The sequence below is a fragment of the Urocampus carinirostris genome, chromosome 2 (assembly GCF_059441175.1).
Source record: "Urocampus carinirostris isolate Australia breed hairy pipefish chromosome 2, RoL_Ucar_1.0, whole genome shotgun sequence".
NCBI classification, from domain to species: Eukaryota; Metazoa; Chordata; class Actinopteri; order Syngnathiformes; family Syngnathidae; genus Urocampus; species Urocampus carinirostris.
In genome coordinates, this window is record NC_142350.1 from 27,621,067 (window position 1) to 27,638,996 (window position 17,930).

Here is a 17,930-nt window from a genome sequence, read left to right on the forward strand (position 1 = left end):
AACCCGAACCCGAACCCGAGGCAATTTCGGGCCGGGTCGGGCCTGAAATGTCAGTCATACGGTCGGGTCGGTCCGGTCCTGCTTTTTTTTTTTTTTTTTTTTAAATTAATTAATAATTATAAATATATGTTCATTAATAATATATACTTAAACTATGTATGGATACTAGACCAAGGAATACTTGTTATAAAATAAATAATTTGGATAAAACGGAGAAGGAGCTGTAATTGCTATTTAACGGAGCCAGAGCATGCTCTGTGCACGTGAATGCTGTCCTCTTAATAATCTTCCCCTCCGCAAATTCGCATGATTTTGGCCTGGTATCCCCGATATGGACCAACAAGAAGTGAAGGATAAACTAAAGAGAGGAGAACTGACAAGGAAAACACACTCCGGTAAGAGTGAAGTGTGGAGCACTTTCAAATTGATAGTCGAAAATGATACAGAGACTTGCGTTGGCTTCGCTGAGTGTCAATTTAGAACGCTAGAATCTTAAGGACGTACTGCTGCTGTGGATTATGGCCCAATGATCAAGTCGTCAAAATGACGGACGCCCTTAAATGTTTATGCCGCCTCTAAAAAAAACCCGTCAATGACAGATTGTCGCTTAATGTAACATCTGCAGTGCAGACACAGAAATATAAAAGATGTAAATGTTTATACAGTTTTATTTAACTTAGGCCTAGATGTTGTAACAAAAGGCAGAGTTTAATTTGTTATCATAAATCACCCCTCCTTATAAATAAAATATGTAATTTCGGGCCGGGCCAGCAAAAAGTTAATTAGTCGGGCTCGGTCTGGGTCGGGTTTAATACCCCTTGGGCCTGCGTCGGGCTCGGGTGCTTTTTTTTGGCCCGATCTTACCTCTAATGTGAACACACGTAGGAAAATGTGTGTAAAAACGTACGTTAAAATGTACAAAAACACTACAAAATCCTGCACAAAATGTATGCAAATGCACGACCAAAAATGTACGTAAACGTACAAAAATGCAAGTAAACGCACGGACAAAATGCACGTAAATGCACGGACAGAAACATGTAAATACGCACATAAACGTGTATAACCACACACAAAAACGTACGTAGACATGTGGAAACTAGCATAAAAACATAGGAAAGCATGCAAACATTACATACCGGCGTTATTCATAACTGCATTATTCAAACACTGCAAATAAATAATCAGCTTAATGGATGTGGTTATTAAACATCTTTACATTCAAGCACATTGACATAGAATGATGCAAATAACTTTGCTTCATAAAATATGATTTAAAACGATTCCTGTATTTGTTTTTTTCATGCACGCCTGCAGAATGTTGTGTGTCGGTGAATTGCGGGTCTGCAGGCAATCCCTTTGCTGCACCGGCGTGCTGACTTTGCACTTGGCCGGCCAGCCGCTGCCGAACGTTAAAGATTTATGTGGTGCAAAGTGGCTGTCCACGGGACGCTTATCTGCAAAATGGCATCTCATTTTACCCGTCCCTGTGGCAATTGCCACTAAACAGGGATGTTCCGAAAATGTGTCCATCTGTGAGGAGAGGGAAGCTGTATATGTTGCTTGCACTGCAAAATACGTTCAGAGCAACAGTTGAAAGATGAGCACTTGCACCAAAGGAAACCTCACTTAATGCATTGCATATTTACACGATAATCCCATACTATATTAAAGAGACAGTGTTTATTATTTAGTGCCTCCTAGTAGAAAAAACTCAATTCATTAACAAAAAAATAACAATATTGATGTTAATAATAAGCTAAATTACACAGTCATATGAACATGCATTTGGAAAAATACTCGTAGGTCGAGAGATTTGCATTTACAGTGTTTACTCAACCACCAGTTGTGCAAGTACTCCTAGTTCAAAATATTCGAGAAGCATGTCAACATGGGCAAAGATCAAACATCAGAGAGAATGTTGGGGGGAAACTGAAGATCATTGTTTGATTTTTAAAGAATTTATTTCCAAATTAGAGCGGTAAATATTTGGTCACCCACAAATAAAAGCATTTCTTGCTGTCAAAGAAGTCTAACTTCTTCTAACAAAGATCCACATGTTACATGCATTAATGGCCCCTGTTTTAACTCCTTATCGGTATAAATGACACCTGTCCACAACCTAGGTCCATCACACTCCAAACTCCACTATGACCAAGACGAAAGAGCTGTCAAAGGACACCGGAGACAAAATTGTATACCTGCATCAGGCTGGGAAAACTGAATCTATAATGGTGTTAAGAAATCAACTGACAGAGATTTCTTTTAGAGAATGGAAGGCATACAAGACCACTTATAATCTCCCTTCATATGGCTATCCATGCAAGATCTCACACCGTAGCGTCAAAATGATAACAAGAACAGTGAGGAAAAATTCCAGAACCACTCTAGGGAACTTATTGAATGACCTACAGAGAGCTGGGACCACATTAACAAAAACTGCTATTAGTAACACATCATGCCTGCACTGCCAGATGTGTCCCCTTGCTGAAGCCTGTTGACGTCCTGGCCCTTCTGCGGTTCGCTAGACAGGGCTGGGAGAATGTTAGGGTCAGATGAAACCTAAATAGAACTTTTTGATGGACATACAGGTTCCCGTGTTTGGAAAAGAAAGAATACTGAATTGCATCTGAAGAACACCATACCCACTGTGAAGCATGTCAGTGACAAGATCAAGCTTTGGGGCTGATCTGTGTAAGGGAAATAATAAATGGCACCATGTATCGAGATATTTTGAGTGAAGAACTCCCTCCATCAGCGAGGACATTGAAGATGAGACGTGTCTGGGTCTTTCAGCATGACAATGAACTCACACACACAGCCAGGAAAATAAAAAAGTGGCGTTGTAAGAAGCATTTCAGGGTCCTGGAGTGGCCTAGCCATTTTTCAGATGTTAACCCCATAGAAAATCTGTGGTGAGGGCGGAGTCCGTGTTGCCCAACAATAGCCCCAAACCATCACTGCTCTACAGGAGATTCGCGTGTAGGAATGGGCAAAAATGCCAGCAACAGTGTGTAAAAAGCATGCGTATTGTTACATAAAAGGTTTGGCCTCCGTTACGACAAAGTGTTGTGATTAACTTTTGGTTTTGGTATTTATTTTACCACATGCTTTGCAAATTAACTCTATGAAAATTATGATAGGGACTTATTGGCCTTTGGAGGCCTTTATTATCCATATCAATGAACTGCAAAATCGCGAATATGGTTTGAGTATTGCTTCCTTCATAACAAATTCTAGACACAATATGAGGCTACATAAAATTAATTCGTGTGGGGGAACTTGAGCGCCAACTGCTGGCCGAATCGGTAACCACCGAATTAGGTTCTGAAACAAATAAATATAATTTCCAGCAATTATCCTACAGCTCTATGGAGGCTTGGCCATTGCATTTCTTCGTCTTTCGTAATTAACAGCAGCTGGCATTATTTTGTATTGCATTGTCCTATGAGCTTGAAATGGTTCAGTCCATTTGATTCTTAGCACCACGCTCTCCTTCCTTGTTCCTCTTTTGCTTGGCTAGTGTCATTTGCGGCATAGAGTCTGTGGAGGCTCCGGTGTATTACGGTGACAGCGGTTATGAATTTGTTATCATCGACAGATATTAGTCTCCATTTTAGCTTTATTGAATCGAATGCAGGCAGCACGGCAGGGCAGTGGTTAGCGCATGTGTGTATATATATATATATATATATATATATATATATATATATATAAATTATAAACGACATCCAGAGTCAATGGAAATGTACCAAATTTTTGTCCAATTAAAATATTTTCAGGGTTGATTGAATAAGTGAGACCACTGAGGGGATGGAGTTGGGGGAGGAGGATGTGGGGTCCCTTAAGTAGGAGCAAACTATCCTTTGCAACCTCTCTTATTCTGCTCAACTGCAGGGCTTTCTAAAGTTTTTTTTTCCTTTTTTTTTCAATTATTTGTTTTTTGTATGTGTTTGTCTTGCTGTTGGTCACCCCTCTCGAGTGAGTAGTTGGCATATGACCAGGGTAGGTAGGTAGGTAGGTAGGTAGGTAGGTAGGTTCCTGCATTCCTGAAGATTGTTAAATGATTCTAAATCACTTTAAGTGAAAGTTTTGAATAAAAATGAACTCTCTGGGTGCTCAACACCTTTAAAGCTCTGAACCAAAAATCGCCCCCGTTTTAAAGTGTGTTATCAGACCCTGAGCTTGGACCTCAAAGATATGGGATAAACATTTAAAACAGAATGGTTGCGCCAGTTAGGCAAGTGCAACGCTTTACTCCCGCCACCAGGAGGCTCTTACTTTAAGGCGGCCACTCCTCCATTCTGCTCATTGCGTCTCCACCCATCTGCAGTCTGCACATCAAATCATTTGGAGGGACTCTTAAGCATCTGTGAGCTTTAACATGGCCACAACAGGTCAGTGTGCATGTTTTATATCATCTGAATAACGACAATAATTATATATAAGTATATAACAATGGTGTGCTCTTAGTAGTTCTGGAAGTATAGTGTGTTTTATTTTTTTACTTTTGCTGCACTTGCTTTGCAAATGATTAAGTGTAGGTATTTCAAATGTGATATTATTTTGCATTGGAAATGAAACTGTGGCCCCAAGGTAATACAAAAGGTAATTGGTTGTGTTGGCACTGGATTCTCCTGCTCCATCTTCCTTCACTGTGCATCTTTTCTGCTGAGAAAAGCAATGAGTGGTGGGAAAAAAAACACTCCAGAGATTCGTGAAGGCTGCAGATGTACAGATGTGCACACCCTTTACACTTTTTGTTTCTTTATGCAGAGGCAACGTATGCTGACCAGAATGACTTTGAATATGGTAAGAGATGCATCTAATAATCACATTTATACCATTTGTACTTTTTCTTAATTCCCCTGTACTTTTTAATCCTAATAGATGAGGAGACGTTGAGGACAACAGGGCTCGTCCTTGCCATTGTCATGTTTGTGGCTGGCATTTTGATTGCCTTAAGTACGTTTTAGGTTTTTTTCAGTCCTTTGCCATAGTACACTCACTGGACTCTTTATTTGGTACACAGTCAAGCGAGAAACAAAGATGTGATTGGTTAAAGCAGTGCTTTTTTCTTATTTTCTGTCACGTCCCATTCAGAGAATTGTTTTTGTCCCCCTACACTGTCTCTCTTCCCCTGTCTACGCATCCATAGTAAATATTATTTTCATGGGGTCACTGAGGGTCTGCTAAACTTCATTTCAAGATGTTATACTTAATGCTTATATTCTGTGCTTAATGTATTGCGTGGAGGCTATATGTAAACAAAACCCTGTGCCAATGAGCGCCACTGTGCCCGACGTATTGGAGTAGATTTCCCTTTACTCTGGGAAAGTTAAAACAAAAAGGTTCCCCAAAGTTTGAATATCGACAATTATTACAAATTAACCATATCCAAAAGAGGGCACATATTTCCTACTCTGCGTGTTCCTTTAATATCAGGGTTGCGAGGCGAACGGAGATAACAAATGCTGAAATCCCACTAAGGGTTTTTTACTACATTAAAGTAAGTAAAACAAATAAACATTCCTGTGAGTACAGAACAAGGTTTCAAGGTGGCTGACAATCACTTGTATACCAAAGGGGTGGAACTCAACAGGCTATAACAAAAAAATAAACATTCGTAAGTTGAAAATTCCCAAAATCCTAGCTTCAACTTTGTCCAGACTGAATCCTACAGGTGGTTTGATAAGAATCAAGGCAAGACCCCACCAATAGTAAATCAGAACACCACTTAGAACAGTGTAGAGATTGTGTAGCAATTAGATGAATGGCTATATCAAGACTATACTCAAAGTACAGTGACTTGACACCACCCCAACATGCTTAAAAAAATCCATCACAAATACCATAAAAACAGGGTTCAGTGAAACCATGTAAGGAAACATTTTTTCGAAGATGTCATACGGTATGAAATACATTTAGAAAAAAATGTTGTTTTTTAAGATGATCTATGCATAAGACAGATTTCTGTTAAAAAGAGCACATGGATGACCAAGTCCTCATTTTACAGATACTATCAGATTTCCGAGAAATCAATAATATGACCTAATGGATCAGTCTTTACTGATGATAATATAGAGTTTCATATTATACATAATGTTGGGGCCGAACGGTTAGCGCATCAGCCCACGGTAAAGAGGTCCAGGGTTTGACTCCAGATCCTGACCTCCAGAGCGGAGTTTGCATGTTCTCTCCATGCCGGTGTGCCAGGAACTAACACATTTCCTCCCACAATCATCCAGTCCAGAATCCACATGTAGCCCTAATATGGATGGATGGTCATAATGTTTGATTTCATAATATTGCCACGGCAATATTTCATCATACCCTACACGACACTGTTGTTCATCTTTCCAAAGGCAGAATTTTCCGTTCCATCCTTGGATCTCATTTGATCGTGTATTTTAATAACCAAACGGACAGTGAGTGTACAAACTGATTTACTAGTAATCAGTGTATCATTCCTCAAACAGGTAACAAATGCACAAAATGTGTCAAATCCTCATCCAAGTAAGAAGTGTTGATTGGATGCTGCCCATGTGCATGTTGTATAAAGTTGACCTTTTTTTGGTGCAGTGGAGCAAGCAAAGGAGACTAACGTGCATCTTTCCTCAATTAAAAAAATCAAACGCGCTTGCTGAGACTTGACAGAGTTTTGAGATATCATTTATTTAACTCATTACGTTTTGGTGCAGTGTTGAAATACAGGGTGTTTCAAAAGTCTTGGGCACATTTTGACATTGAATATCTCAGAAACTATTCGGGATATAAAAACACATCTGGTCAATTCCGAAAGTTTGTAACCTCAACTTTTACGTGAGATGTTCAATGATGATAAATTTGATTACCATTGGTCACATGACACACATCGAGTCAAATTCTTGTCAAATGTTTGTCCCAGCATTTATGTCAAAGGTTGCAACAGCTTCTGTTATTCGCTGCTTCAGTTCATCCACGTCTCTTTGAATAGGAGGCACATCAAGCAATGCTTTCACAAATCCCCACAAAAATTAATGACCTTAATCACAAGATGTCTCAAAGGGCTGGACAGGTTACAATTACACCATCCTCTGATCCTATCCTACATGCAGGCAAGGAAAAACTCACAAGGAAAATAAAAAATATTGAGAAAGGGCCTCACAAGTGGTAACCCGCCTTCCAAAATGAGAGAAGATTGTGATCATTCTGCCCAGACCATCCTATCCATCTCTCTGGCAGTGTTGTGTTCAGAAACTGTCCAACCCTGAGGCTCCAGTTTGGTGGCATCCCCTCCTGTTGGAAAGTGAAGGTTGGGCAAAAGCACTTATCCGTTGTGAATTTACCATGCAATCTCATTGTGGACTTCCTCTCTGGTGGCCCCTTTCCATATTTTCTGTGAAATGCACGTTGAACAACAGTTCATGGATCACATTTCAGCACACAAAACGGCTTTTCTGAGGCTCCAGTGGGGTGGCGCCAAATCCTATTGGAAAATGAAATCACCAGGCTATTTTTCATTTAATGTATCCATTAACTAGATTTTTAACATGTCGAGATGCCTCTCGGCACTGACTGTAGTTCTTTCAAACAAGGATGGTCCGTAAAGAGCTTTTTTCAACATAACCCACCACGGTCACCTTTAGAGAATCTCGTTCATGCTCAAGAAGGTTATGTGGGTTCTCGGGATTGCATATGTGAGTGTTATGCTTGTTAACTTTGCTATTTAGGCGGAAAGTCACCTCATCGCTAATAACGTTGTCCAAAATGTCCTCCCACTATTGGACTAACTGTAGCTTGTAAGACGTCATTAGCAGTCGTCCTCTTAAGACATGCTTTACCGATGTGGTTGGACACTGAAGTTCCCTATTGGCTCTTCTGATCGATTTTCGAGGGCTCCACTGGAACGTATTTTGAACCTGTTCAATCACATCTCCAGAAGTTGTGGGTTGTCCCACTATTTTAGCTGGGCATAAGCACTCATCCATTGTGAATTCACAATGCAATCTCATTGTGGACTCCCTCTCTGGTAGCTCCTTTCTGAAATGGATGTGAAAGGCACGTTGAAAGACAGTCCGTGATTCAGTTTTTGGAAATGCCAGCACACAAAACACCTTTACTGAAGCTCCAGTCGGGAGACCCTCAAACCTTTTGGATAATGAAGTCACCAAACTCCCACTCAATTGATCAATTTACCAGTTTTTCAGCATGTTGAGGTACATTTCACCACTGACTGTTGCTCTTTCAAAGAAGGATGGTCTGTAAACAGCTTTTATCGACATAGCACAAAACCGGTCACCTTTGGAGAATCTTGCTAATGCTCAAAAGAGTTACTTTGGGTCCTCAGTATTGTACACGCGAGTGTTCTGCTTGTTAACTTTGACATTTGCGTGGAAAGTCGCCTTATCGCTGAAAACAAGCCAGTCATCCAAATTTTCTGTTGCATTGCAATGCAGAAGTCATGATGAGATGGCTTATCGGTTTCCTTCAACTGTTGGACTAACTCAGACCTGGGCACTACGGTCTTCGAGGGCCGTATTACCTGCCTGTTTTTTTGAGGTTTCTCTGCTCCAATACAGGTGATTCCAAGCTCCTGCACGAGCTCATAAATTGTCTCACATGAGTTGAAGAAGCCAAACCTCCCAAAACATGCAGCCCTGAGGACCAATGTGCCCAGGTCTGGACTAACTGTAGCTTGTAAGGCATTGGCAATCGTCTTCTTAGCAGTTGTTGTAGGACACTGAAGTTCCCTGCTGGTTCCTCTGATTGATTTTCAAGGGCTTGGTAGTTCGAACGGGTTTAATCACATCTCCTAAAATTGAAATTGCCATCTCATTATGGACCTTCCTCTACAGTGGCCCTCATCCAAATTTTCTGCTAAATGCACGTTGAACAGTCCATGATTTGGTTTTTGCAAAATCAAACATACAAAGAACCTTTTTCTGGTTGAGTGAATGCAATTACTAGGTATATATATTTTTTTAATAGCCTTACAAAACCCTCAATGTAATTAACTTTAAAATGACACAAACTTTATCATACTACCATTCATATTTAAGGAAATATGGGGCCTTCAAAAAACTTTAGGAACACCCTGTATATTTTTAGCGCATGAAAAGACAAAAAAACATTTGGGAGAAAAAAGTGGATTAAAAGTTACAACCTACAGTGCATCCGGAAAGTATTCACAGCGCTTCACTTTATCCACATTTTGTTATGTTACAGCCTCTTTCTAAATTGTATTAATTTAATCTCTTATCTCAAAATTCTACACAAAATACTCCATTATGACAATGTGAAAAAGTTTTTTTTTGACTTTTTTTGAATTTATTAAAAATAGAAAACTAAGAACTCACATTTAAATAAGTATTCACAGCCTTTGCCATGAAGCTCAAAATTGAGCTCAGGTGTATCTTTTTTCCACTGATCATCTTTGAGATCTTTCTACAGCTTAATTGGAGTCCACCTGCGGTAAATTCAGTTGATTGGACATGATTTGGAAAGGCACACACCTGTCTATATAAAGTCCCACAGTTGAGTGTGCATGTCAGAGCACAAACACCAAGCATGAAGTCAAAAGAAATGTCTGTAGACCTGCGAGACAGGATTGTCTTGAGGCACAAATCTGGGGAAGGATACAGAAAAATGTCTGCTGCTTTGAAGGTCCCAATGAGCACAGTGGTCTCCATTATTCGTAAATGGAAGACATTTGGAACCGCCAGGACTCTTCCTAGAGCTGGCCGGCCTTCTAAACTGAGCAATCGGGGAAGAACCCGATGGTCACTCTGTCAGAGCTCCAGCGTTTCTCTGTGGAGAGAGGAGAGCTTTCCAGAAGGAAAACCATCTCTGCAGCAATCCACCAATCAGCCCTGTATGGTAGAGTGGCCAGACGAAAGCCACTCCTTAGTAAAAGGAACATGGAAGCCCGTCTGGAATTTGCCAAAAAGCACCTGAATGACTCTCAGACCATGAGAAACAAAATTCTCTCGTCCGTTGAGACAAAAATTGAACTCTTTGGTGTGAATGCCTGCCGCCATGTTTGGAGGAAACCAGGCACCATTCATCACCAGGCCAATACCATCCCTACAGTGAAGCATGGTGGTGGCAGCATCATGCTGTGGGGATGTTTTTGAGCAGTAGGAACTGGCAGACTAGTCAGGATAGAAGGAAAAATGAATGCAGCAATATATAGAGATATCCTGGATGAAACCCTGCTCCAGAACGCTCTTGACCTCAGGCTGGGGCGAAGGTTCATTATTTTCAGCAGGACAACGACCCAAAGATCCAAGATTCAAAAGATTTGCTTCAGAACCACTCCGTGAATGTCCTGGAGTGGCCCAGCCAGAGTCCAGACTTGAATCCGATCGAACATCTCTGGAGAGATCTGAAAATAGTTGCGCACAAACGTCTCCCATCCAACCTGATTGAGCTTGAGGCTTATTGCAGAAAGAAAAATGGGCAAAACTGCCTAAAGATAGGTGTGCTAAACTTGTGGGATCATATTCAAAAAGACTTGAGGCTGTATTTGCTGCCAAAGGTGGATCAACAAAGTATTAAAAAAAGGCTGTGAATACTTATGTTAATGTGATTTCTTAGTTTTCTATTTTTAATAAATTTTTTAAAAAGTAAAAAAAAAATAAAAAAAATCACATTGTCATAATGGAGTATTTTGTGTAGAATTTTTAGATAAGAGATTAAATTAATACAATTTGGAATGAGGCTGTAACATAACTAAATGTGGAAAAAGTGAAGCGTTGTGAATGCTTTCCGGATGCACAGTAATTCCTTGATGATGGATTTGCCTGATATAATATTGCTTCTGCATGTTTGACAAACTCAAAGACAAATACACTGAAGTCTTTATATAATATTTTCCTACCCTGTAGATCGACCAACACTCAAGTCCCAAAGAAAGACGGTGAGCCAGTTTGTAATAAAGAATACATTTTGTGACGTCTTAACTGTCACTTTAACGGCTTTTTAATTTCAGAGCCTCCATCAGCTGTATAGCAAATGCAGTATTTCGTGGAAGCAGAGAGAGGCTGCCATTATAAGGACGGATACGGATGACGTGCATGAAAATGTTTTACGGGTTTTGGACTGCAGCTGGATGATCAATAAAATACACTCAAATATTTCTCACACTCTTGGCAGTTCTTTTAAGATATAGCGTTCCCTCATATTGCAATTCCACTTTTGTTTCCAAGGTGCGCCACAGATTTTTTCCGTTAATTAGTTCTGCCAATTTCTGCGCACATTGCTGAATTCCAGCGTCATATTAAAGGGATCATATAGGACCATTAGGCACAAAACATGCAGTGCAGGGGTCTTCCTTTTCCAGATGAGAGCTACTTTTTGTTAGTAATTAGCCCAAAGGGCACCATGTTTTATATCCATTTTTGAAAATAGCAACTTAGCTAGATGGCTCGCTAAATAGCTAAACAGGTAGCTTGATAGTTAACTAGAAAAGCACAAGTAATAAACTAAAAGGGAGTTAGATAGCTAGCTAAAAGAGTAAAAAGTCAACTAATTAGCCAGATTGACATTTGTTTGATAAAGAAGAAAAAAAGCTAGAGAGCTATCTAGAAATAAGGCCATGTTAGCTTGAAATAACAAAAAAGGTAAAATTTTAGCTAGATAGTCTAATGTAATGAGCTAGCTAGATAGCTGTCCCATTTTGGCTGCTCGCCTGTTTGTTAAACCATTCCTGCACCCACTTACGCCACATTGCCTAGGCATTCTCTACAAAAAACTAGCCAAATTGGCTTAAAACACTTAAAACCCATTTCACTAATTAACACGCTTACCAATATGGTGACTGGCTTGCAGAAAGTCAACGACGAAACAGGCTGTCTTCAAAATCCATTATCTTGGACTGTACCAATGAAATATGTATAGATATTATGAAAAAGAAATGAACCGGTACTATTTTCTTAAATTTTGCAGGCTTAAGAATTTGGGTATCCCTTTCAAAGCACCAGTGCACTCATACCAACTGCCTTCTGTTTCCTGGACCCTGAATGAAGTTAAGTCACATTTATTTGTAGGAGGGCGCAGAATGGCAAAAGCTTGCTTGATTTTAAGAACAAGTTCAAGGTTCACAGATCCTTTAACCTAGGCCTTCTGGACACCACTTACTGTAGTGTGTCTTGGACAATTACAGCCTGGCAGCGCCCATTCCTCTGCAGGTGGTTTACAGTATTTGGGTGGGGGTTTTCTCCGTGGTAAATGGCCAACTCTCCGTAGCTGGTTCTATTTCTGTATTTATCAATTCATACGGTGCACTGGCTCATTGGGCACAAGTGCCTTACAACCACACAGGCAAATTGAAAAAGGCCAGTAGGATGCGCTCTACATTTTGAATGAAATCTGAGACTTTGACGTGTGCCTTTATGGGCGTGAATAAACAAACGTATATACAAAAAAAAACTTTGTTACACAAAAGTGAAACTTACCGGCAATGCAACCTCAGAATGACAAGATTTGCGATAACTCAGACGGTAAAAAATGCCGTGCTACAAGACATCTGTATCATATCTACTGAAAACCTAACTACTGTACCTGTTTTTTAGTCTGGCCACGCACAAAGTTGAAGTGACTTAAATGCACCTCTAGATGGTGCTAACAAAATGCGATCAGACCAATCCATAAGTGATTTCACATATAAACATTGCAGGACAGAACATGACATTTTGAGTAGGCCTGTTTTGTCTGGAGATGGAGCCAACCATTGTACTAATTTTTTTGTCATTAGGATTGTTCATACTAGTACTCAAGAGAAGTGTTTTCAATCTTCGTTTCTCAACCATTTTCTATCGACGTACCTCCAGACTACACTAACATTTCTGTGTTTTAACCGGAGGCGATTTAAGGTTTAGAGCTATCGGGGTACTGAGCACCCACAGAGTCTGTCTGGTAGTTTATTTTTATTTATTTTTATTTCACTTAATTATGCTAGGTTGATCATTGGTCCATGTCGTGTTTATTTGAGACACCCTTAGTCACAAGGAGTCTCAAAGGGCTGCACAGACCACATGACAAGAAGGACACAGGACCCACTTGCGTTGCGTTTCTCACAAGTTTTATTGGAAGAAAGAGAAAGGGTTGCGCCCACGATCCGGTGATAGCTGAACGCGGGATGAAGGTCGCTCTGATATACGGATTATGCTACGAATGCGGAAGTGGATCTTTCGTGGCAAGCGATGGCGGTGTCCGGGACAGGAGAGCGAAAACGTGGTCGGGGTCAGAAGCGAGTCGTAAGCCAAAATAGGAGAGAAGACGTAGTTGGGGGCACAAGAGGTCGAAAGTTGGGACGGCAGAGCAGAAGTGGTCAGGATCAAAAATGGGTCGAAGCTTGGGACGGACAGGAGCAAAAAATAAAACAGGACAGGGGGAGTCAGGGTCGAAAAAGGCTTGCCTAGTGTTAACTGAGGTTCGCATAGGGACTGACAATCAGAACCCGCGGCAGTTGGCGCCAAAGGAGCGGGCACATCAGTAATCATGACACAACAAGTCTTTTTAGCAATGTTTGCGTGTATGATTCATCTCTGAACTCCAAGTCCCACAGTGCTTTGAGGCATGATATATCCCAAATGAGCAATCAATGCATAAGCTGCACCCTTAAAACATTTTGCGAAATACATTCAGATATAAGACTCACTGGACTATACAGCTGGTGAAATTAAAACTATTGTAAAAGCTAGTATTGCATCCAAAAATATAATAAAAAATCATAGAACATTAACTAACATTAGACGTTTCACTAAAATAATTCAAAATAAAGTACAGTACATAAATAAATTGACGCTGTATAAAGGTTATACTTTATAGTGAATCCGGGACTGTAAAGAAAATCAGTAATGTTTCATATGACTTTTTTCCTTTTTGTAGCTTTGATTCCTTGAGATTGATGTTATTAAGCTGTGGGATAATCACCATTGAGTGAATTATTTATGGACAGCAGCACTCAGACTTAGCCCACCGTCTCCACCATGGCTCACATTCTGAGATGAGTAGATTCTAGTAGTTTTAGTTGTGTGGAAATGGGATGAGAAGAACTCATTAGTCAACAGCGGGGGCCATTTTAGGTTGAGGTTTTGGGGAGTGCTGAGCACAGTGTTTGGCTGGGTAAAGAAAAAAAAATGAGTCAACTTAAAGGATGACCACACGCATAATTTACACTTGGCAACAATAAAGCAAGGGATGATCATTGTTGCATTTCATTCAATGCGGCTAAATGAGGACTAACATCTGTTGATGATAACAAAGTCATAGTGTTGGGTGGTCAATTGGTTGTTCAACATAACCACTTTATAACATTGGGGGCGAGAACGGTGCTTGGAATCAAATGGACTGAACCATTTCAGGGCAGTAGAGTATTTTCCGACGCTGCGTTGTTCACATTTTTGTTTTGTTTTCCTTTTTTTAATCCAGCATTTTTCATCATATTTATGCGTATCCTGTCCTTTATTGAGGAAAAGAGAGTTGTTAAAATGCTATATTGTTTGGGGGTGCTCAGGCTCCATGGTCGGGTGATTTCATTTTCCACATCCATTTTCCACCATCAATCGCACCATCAATACCACTTTTTTCCAGTTGCATCCAGATTTGTGAGGTTTGGGTTTTGTTTTCAGTTTCAAACAGTTTATTGTTGTTTTTGGCCGATGTGTTGATGATTTTTTTTTTATATATGAAATGCCATCCGTTGTTGAGCACCTTGCCGTTTCCTGCGTTTGGGTCCACCAGCATTACTGCAATGGGTACCCAAAACCCTCAAAAAAGCTGCGCGAAAAAGTAAAAGTTGATCACTTAATCCCTGTCTTTATTCTTCTTTGTGCTTTTTGACACTAATTTTGGGCTGCACTGCAGCATACAGCGATACTTAGTGTTCAAATAATACACATTGTCCCTTTAAAGGACATGTCCACATATGAGCCCCAATTCTGCCTCCGCCTCTTCCTCATTGCTGTCAACTTCTGCTTTATGAATGAAACTAAATCAAGCATGGAGGATGCATTTTGTACAGCGGGTTCTCTTTATGGTGAGTTCTGATTCACATTCATGAACTGTAACCTATTTGTATAACAATCTGATGATAATTATGAATTGCAGGGTCCGGAGGAAAGCAAGGTATATATATTTGTTTCATTTCATAGATTAATTTAAATATCGTAAAAGTGGACATCCTGTCAGCATTACGTTTTTGAATTTACAATAGAACATTGTCACTGCTCGGCAATAAAAACAATCTCGGGGTATTAGAAAAAAAAAGTATTATACTTTAATAGCTCATCTCCATAAATATGATAGTTATGGTCATAGAATGCAATGTAAGGAATTTTAGGAATTTCGAAAATGCAAATAATATGATAACGATTATTTATACACGAGGCTCAATCATAGATTACAAAGCATGGGTGAGCAAACTACGGTCCGCGGTCTCCTTCTTTAATCAGGCCTGCCAAATAAAATTGATGAAGATATCATATATATATATATATAATGCTAAATAAGTACTACTGAGGCGCAGTGGTTGGTGCACCGTTCTGAGGTCATGAGAACCTTCCTGTATGGAGTTTGCATGTTCTCCCCGTGCTTACATGGGTTTCCTCCGGGAACTCCGGTCTCTTCCCATATTCCAAAAACAATTTAATGTCAGGTTTTGGACATGTGTAAGAATGATTTAGTGTCCATACGCAGAATTAATGTTGCTTACCATTATATCACATTTCTATGCTTCATTTCTATAGATATGACACAAATATGACATTAGGGTCATAAAACAATAAGAACAGGTGATGTCGACTGGTTTATAGCATGACAGGATGTCCACTTAAAACTTTCTTGTGGGAATTTTTTGCTTCGTTTTTAAGTGGTTCTGTTATATCAGCAGTAGAATGTGGATCTTGTTACGTGGTCAGCATGCAGTCAGTCGTCGGCATCATAGCTTCTGATCTGGTCTTGACTGTCCTCATTGCGTTTTGCGTTTTCTACTTGCTGCTCCACCGCAGAAGAAAAGCAGACCAGGATGGTGAGACTTCAACTCAATTTTGTTTTCTTTCTGGAGGGGTAATTTGTATATTTTAATGGACTTACAGCAAAATCACATGTCCAACCAGAAGATATAACAGAATCTCCCTATCAGGTAAATGCTTTTCTCTCTCTTTACATATAAAGAAGAGGTTGGGAACCTTTTTGATCCAAAAAGCCTTAGTGGCAAAATATTTAGATTTTTTTTGTGTGTGCGAGACAAAGAGCCAAACCATATATTTTAAGACAAATTTCAAAATCCAATTTTCAGCGCATTTTATTTCATTGTGGGACCTTAGAGGATTTCCTAATATGTACGAAATAAGAATAATGCTAGAGCCTGTGTCCTATATTAACTAATATAACACTTTTAACTTCTCTCCCTCTCGCATTTACTTAAGATTGTTGGGGCTCATTTAGACCATCATTTTTTTCCATGGATAATAGTTTTAAAACAAGGTGCAAGCAGAGTTGTTTGTAAAAATGTCACAAAATACTGCAAAGGAGGTTACTGGCGTATTTACCTACGATGCAGACCGATCTGGCGCTGTGCATAGCAATCCACACCCCAACCGCTCACCTAATAAAATTGTTCTGTGTTCCTTCCTGGTGTTTTGCGGTGTTTACAGTTTGTTCCGTGGGTTTTCATCAAGGGAGTGTTTCAATAGTGAACCTCAGTTTTTTAATGAGCTTCCAAATAAAGGATTCCTTAGCGACATGAAATGGGGTCTGTTGGTGTGACACCTTGTGGGATGTGTACTCCTCAAATACTGGACCGAACAATTTGTACTATAAGCGCTACATTGGCTATGTGCACACTAGCCTTAAATCTGCTCTAATCACAATTAGAAGGCTATAGATGAAGTTTGAATAAGTATAATTTTATCTCCGAGCCATATGTACTCATGAAAAGAGCCATATCTGGCACATAAGGCATAGGTTCCTGATCCCTGATTCAGAGGGACACTGTGTAATTTGTAACCGCTAGATGTTACAGTATTGTGTAAAGACTCAAAGTTACCCGCACCATGCATCTTCTTATTTGCTTGACCTTTAAGTATTTTATAACTGCACGTCTGTATTGTAGTTCTTGTATTTTTGCACATTATTCAAAACATCTCATCTCATTAGCTACACCGCTTATCCTCAGTAGGGTCGCGGGGCTGCTGGAGCCCATCTCATTGGGCAGTGGGCAAGGGACTCCCTGAACTGTTTGCCAGCCAATCGCAGGGAACACAGGGACAGACAACTCACTCGCTCATTCACACCTAGGGACAATTTGGACCTGCCAATTCACCTGAAATTTTTGGAATGTGGGAGGAAACCGGAGTGCCCAAAGGAAACCCACGCACGCACAGGGAGAACATGCAAACTCCACACAGGAAGTCTGGAGCTGGATTTGAACCCACGCAGGAGGTTCCCAAGACCTTAGAACTGTGCCGCACACGCGCTAACCACTGCGCCGCCGTGCTGCCCTATTCAAAACACTAGTTTCTTTAAATTAATGAAGGTTTGTTTTACTTTTAAGAGGCGTAAAATAATACACAGTGTGTCTTTAAAAAACATTAACAGGGGTGTCCATAATATGGCCAGTTGCAGTCGGTCGGACATTTTTAAAGGCCCATTGCAAGTATTAAAAACTATATCTGCTCAGAAAAAACATTTTATACATGAAAAATTAAAATTAAAAGTTCAAAACATTGTCTCTCGTATGGTTCATGTTTTTGGTACTTGGCCCAAAGCTTGGACAACTCTGAACCTAAGTAACTGATAGGATTTGATTAAAAATGAATGTTTTTTTTTTTGCAGGAGTTACACGGAAATCAGTCAGACGTGTATAGTGAACTTCAACACATCAGGAGATGAAAACTCTTTTCTTACATTTAATTTATGATTTGCGCACCGTTAATGTTCTATTT

General features: G+C 39.9%; 2 protein-coding genes across 2 annotated transcripts; both read left to right on the top strand.

The window, feature by feature from the left end:
• The first annotated feature begins 4,319 nt into the window (after positions 1–4,319).
• On the top strand, positions 4,320–11,119 carry fxyd7 (FXYD domain containing ion transport regulator 7). Its single transcript, XM_088327891.1, has 6 exons — positions 4,320–4,397; positions 4,777–4,812; positions 4,891–4,965; positions 6,480–6,516; positions 10,869–10,900; positions 10,973–11,119. Exons 1-6 carry the CDS (start codon positions 4,385–4,387, stop codon positions 10,990–10,992), a joined length of 213 nt encoding a protein of 70 aa, XP_088184017.1. The 5' UTR covers positions 4,320–4,384; the 3' UTR covers positions 10,993–11,119.
• An 814-nt stretch (positions 11,120–11,933) lies between these two features.
• On the top strand, positions 11,934–17,912 carry tyrobp (transmembrane immune signaling adaptor TYROBP). The gene is made up of 6 exons (XM_088327892.1): positions 11,934–12,007; positions 14,899–15,022; positions 15,094–15,111; positions 15,872–16,012; positions 16,080–16,126; positions 17,821–17,912. The coding sequence occupies exons 2-6, from the start codon at positions 14,902–14,904 to the stop codon at positions 17,875–17,877; spliced, it is 384 nt and encodes a 127-aa protein (XP_088184018.1). The 5' UTR covers positions 11,934–12,007; positions 14,899–14,901; the 3' UTR covers positions 17,878–17,912.
• The last annotated feature ends 18 nt before the right edge of the window (positions 17,913–17,930 follow it).

Coding starts and splice junctions, on each gene's coding strand:
- fxyd7 (XM_088327891.1), top strand. Junction 6,517..10,868: donor TGTGTCAAATCCTCATCCAA/GTAAGAAGTGTT, acceptor CCTACCCTGTAG/ATCGACCAACACTCAAGTCC. Junction 10,901..10,972: donor TCAAGTCCCAAAGAAAGACG/GTGAGCCAGTTT, acceptor TTTTAATTTCAG/AGCCTCCATCAGCTGTATAG.
- tyrobp (XM_088327892.1), top strand. CDS start 14,902: ATGTCCACATATGAGCCCCAATTCTGCCTCCGCCTCTTCCTCATTGCT. Junction 16,013..16,079: donor AAGAAAAGCAGACCAGGATG/GTGAGACTTCAA, acceptor ATGGACTTACAG/CAAAATCACATGTCCAACCA. Junction 16,127..17,820: donor TAACAGAATCTCCCTATCAG/GTAAATGCTTTT, acceptor TTTTTTTTGCAG/GAGTTACACGGAAATCAGTC.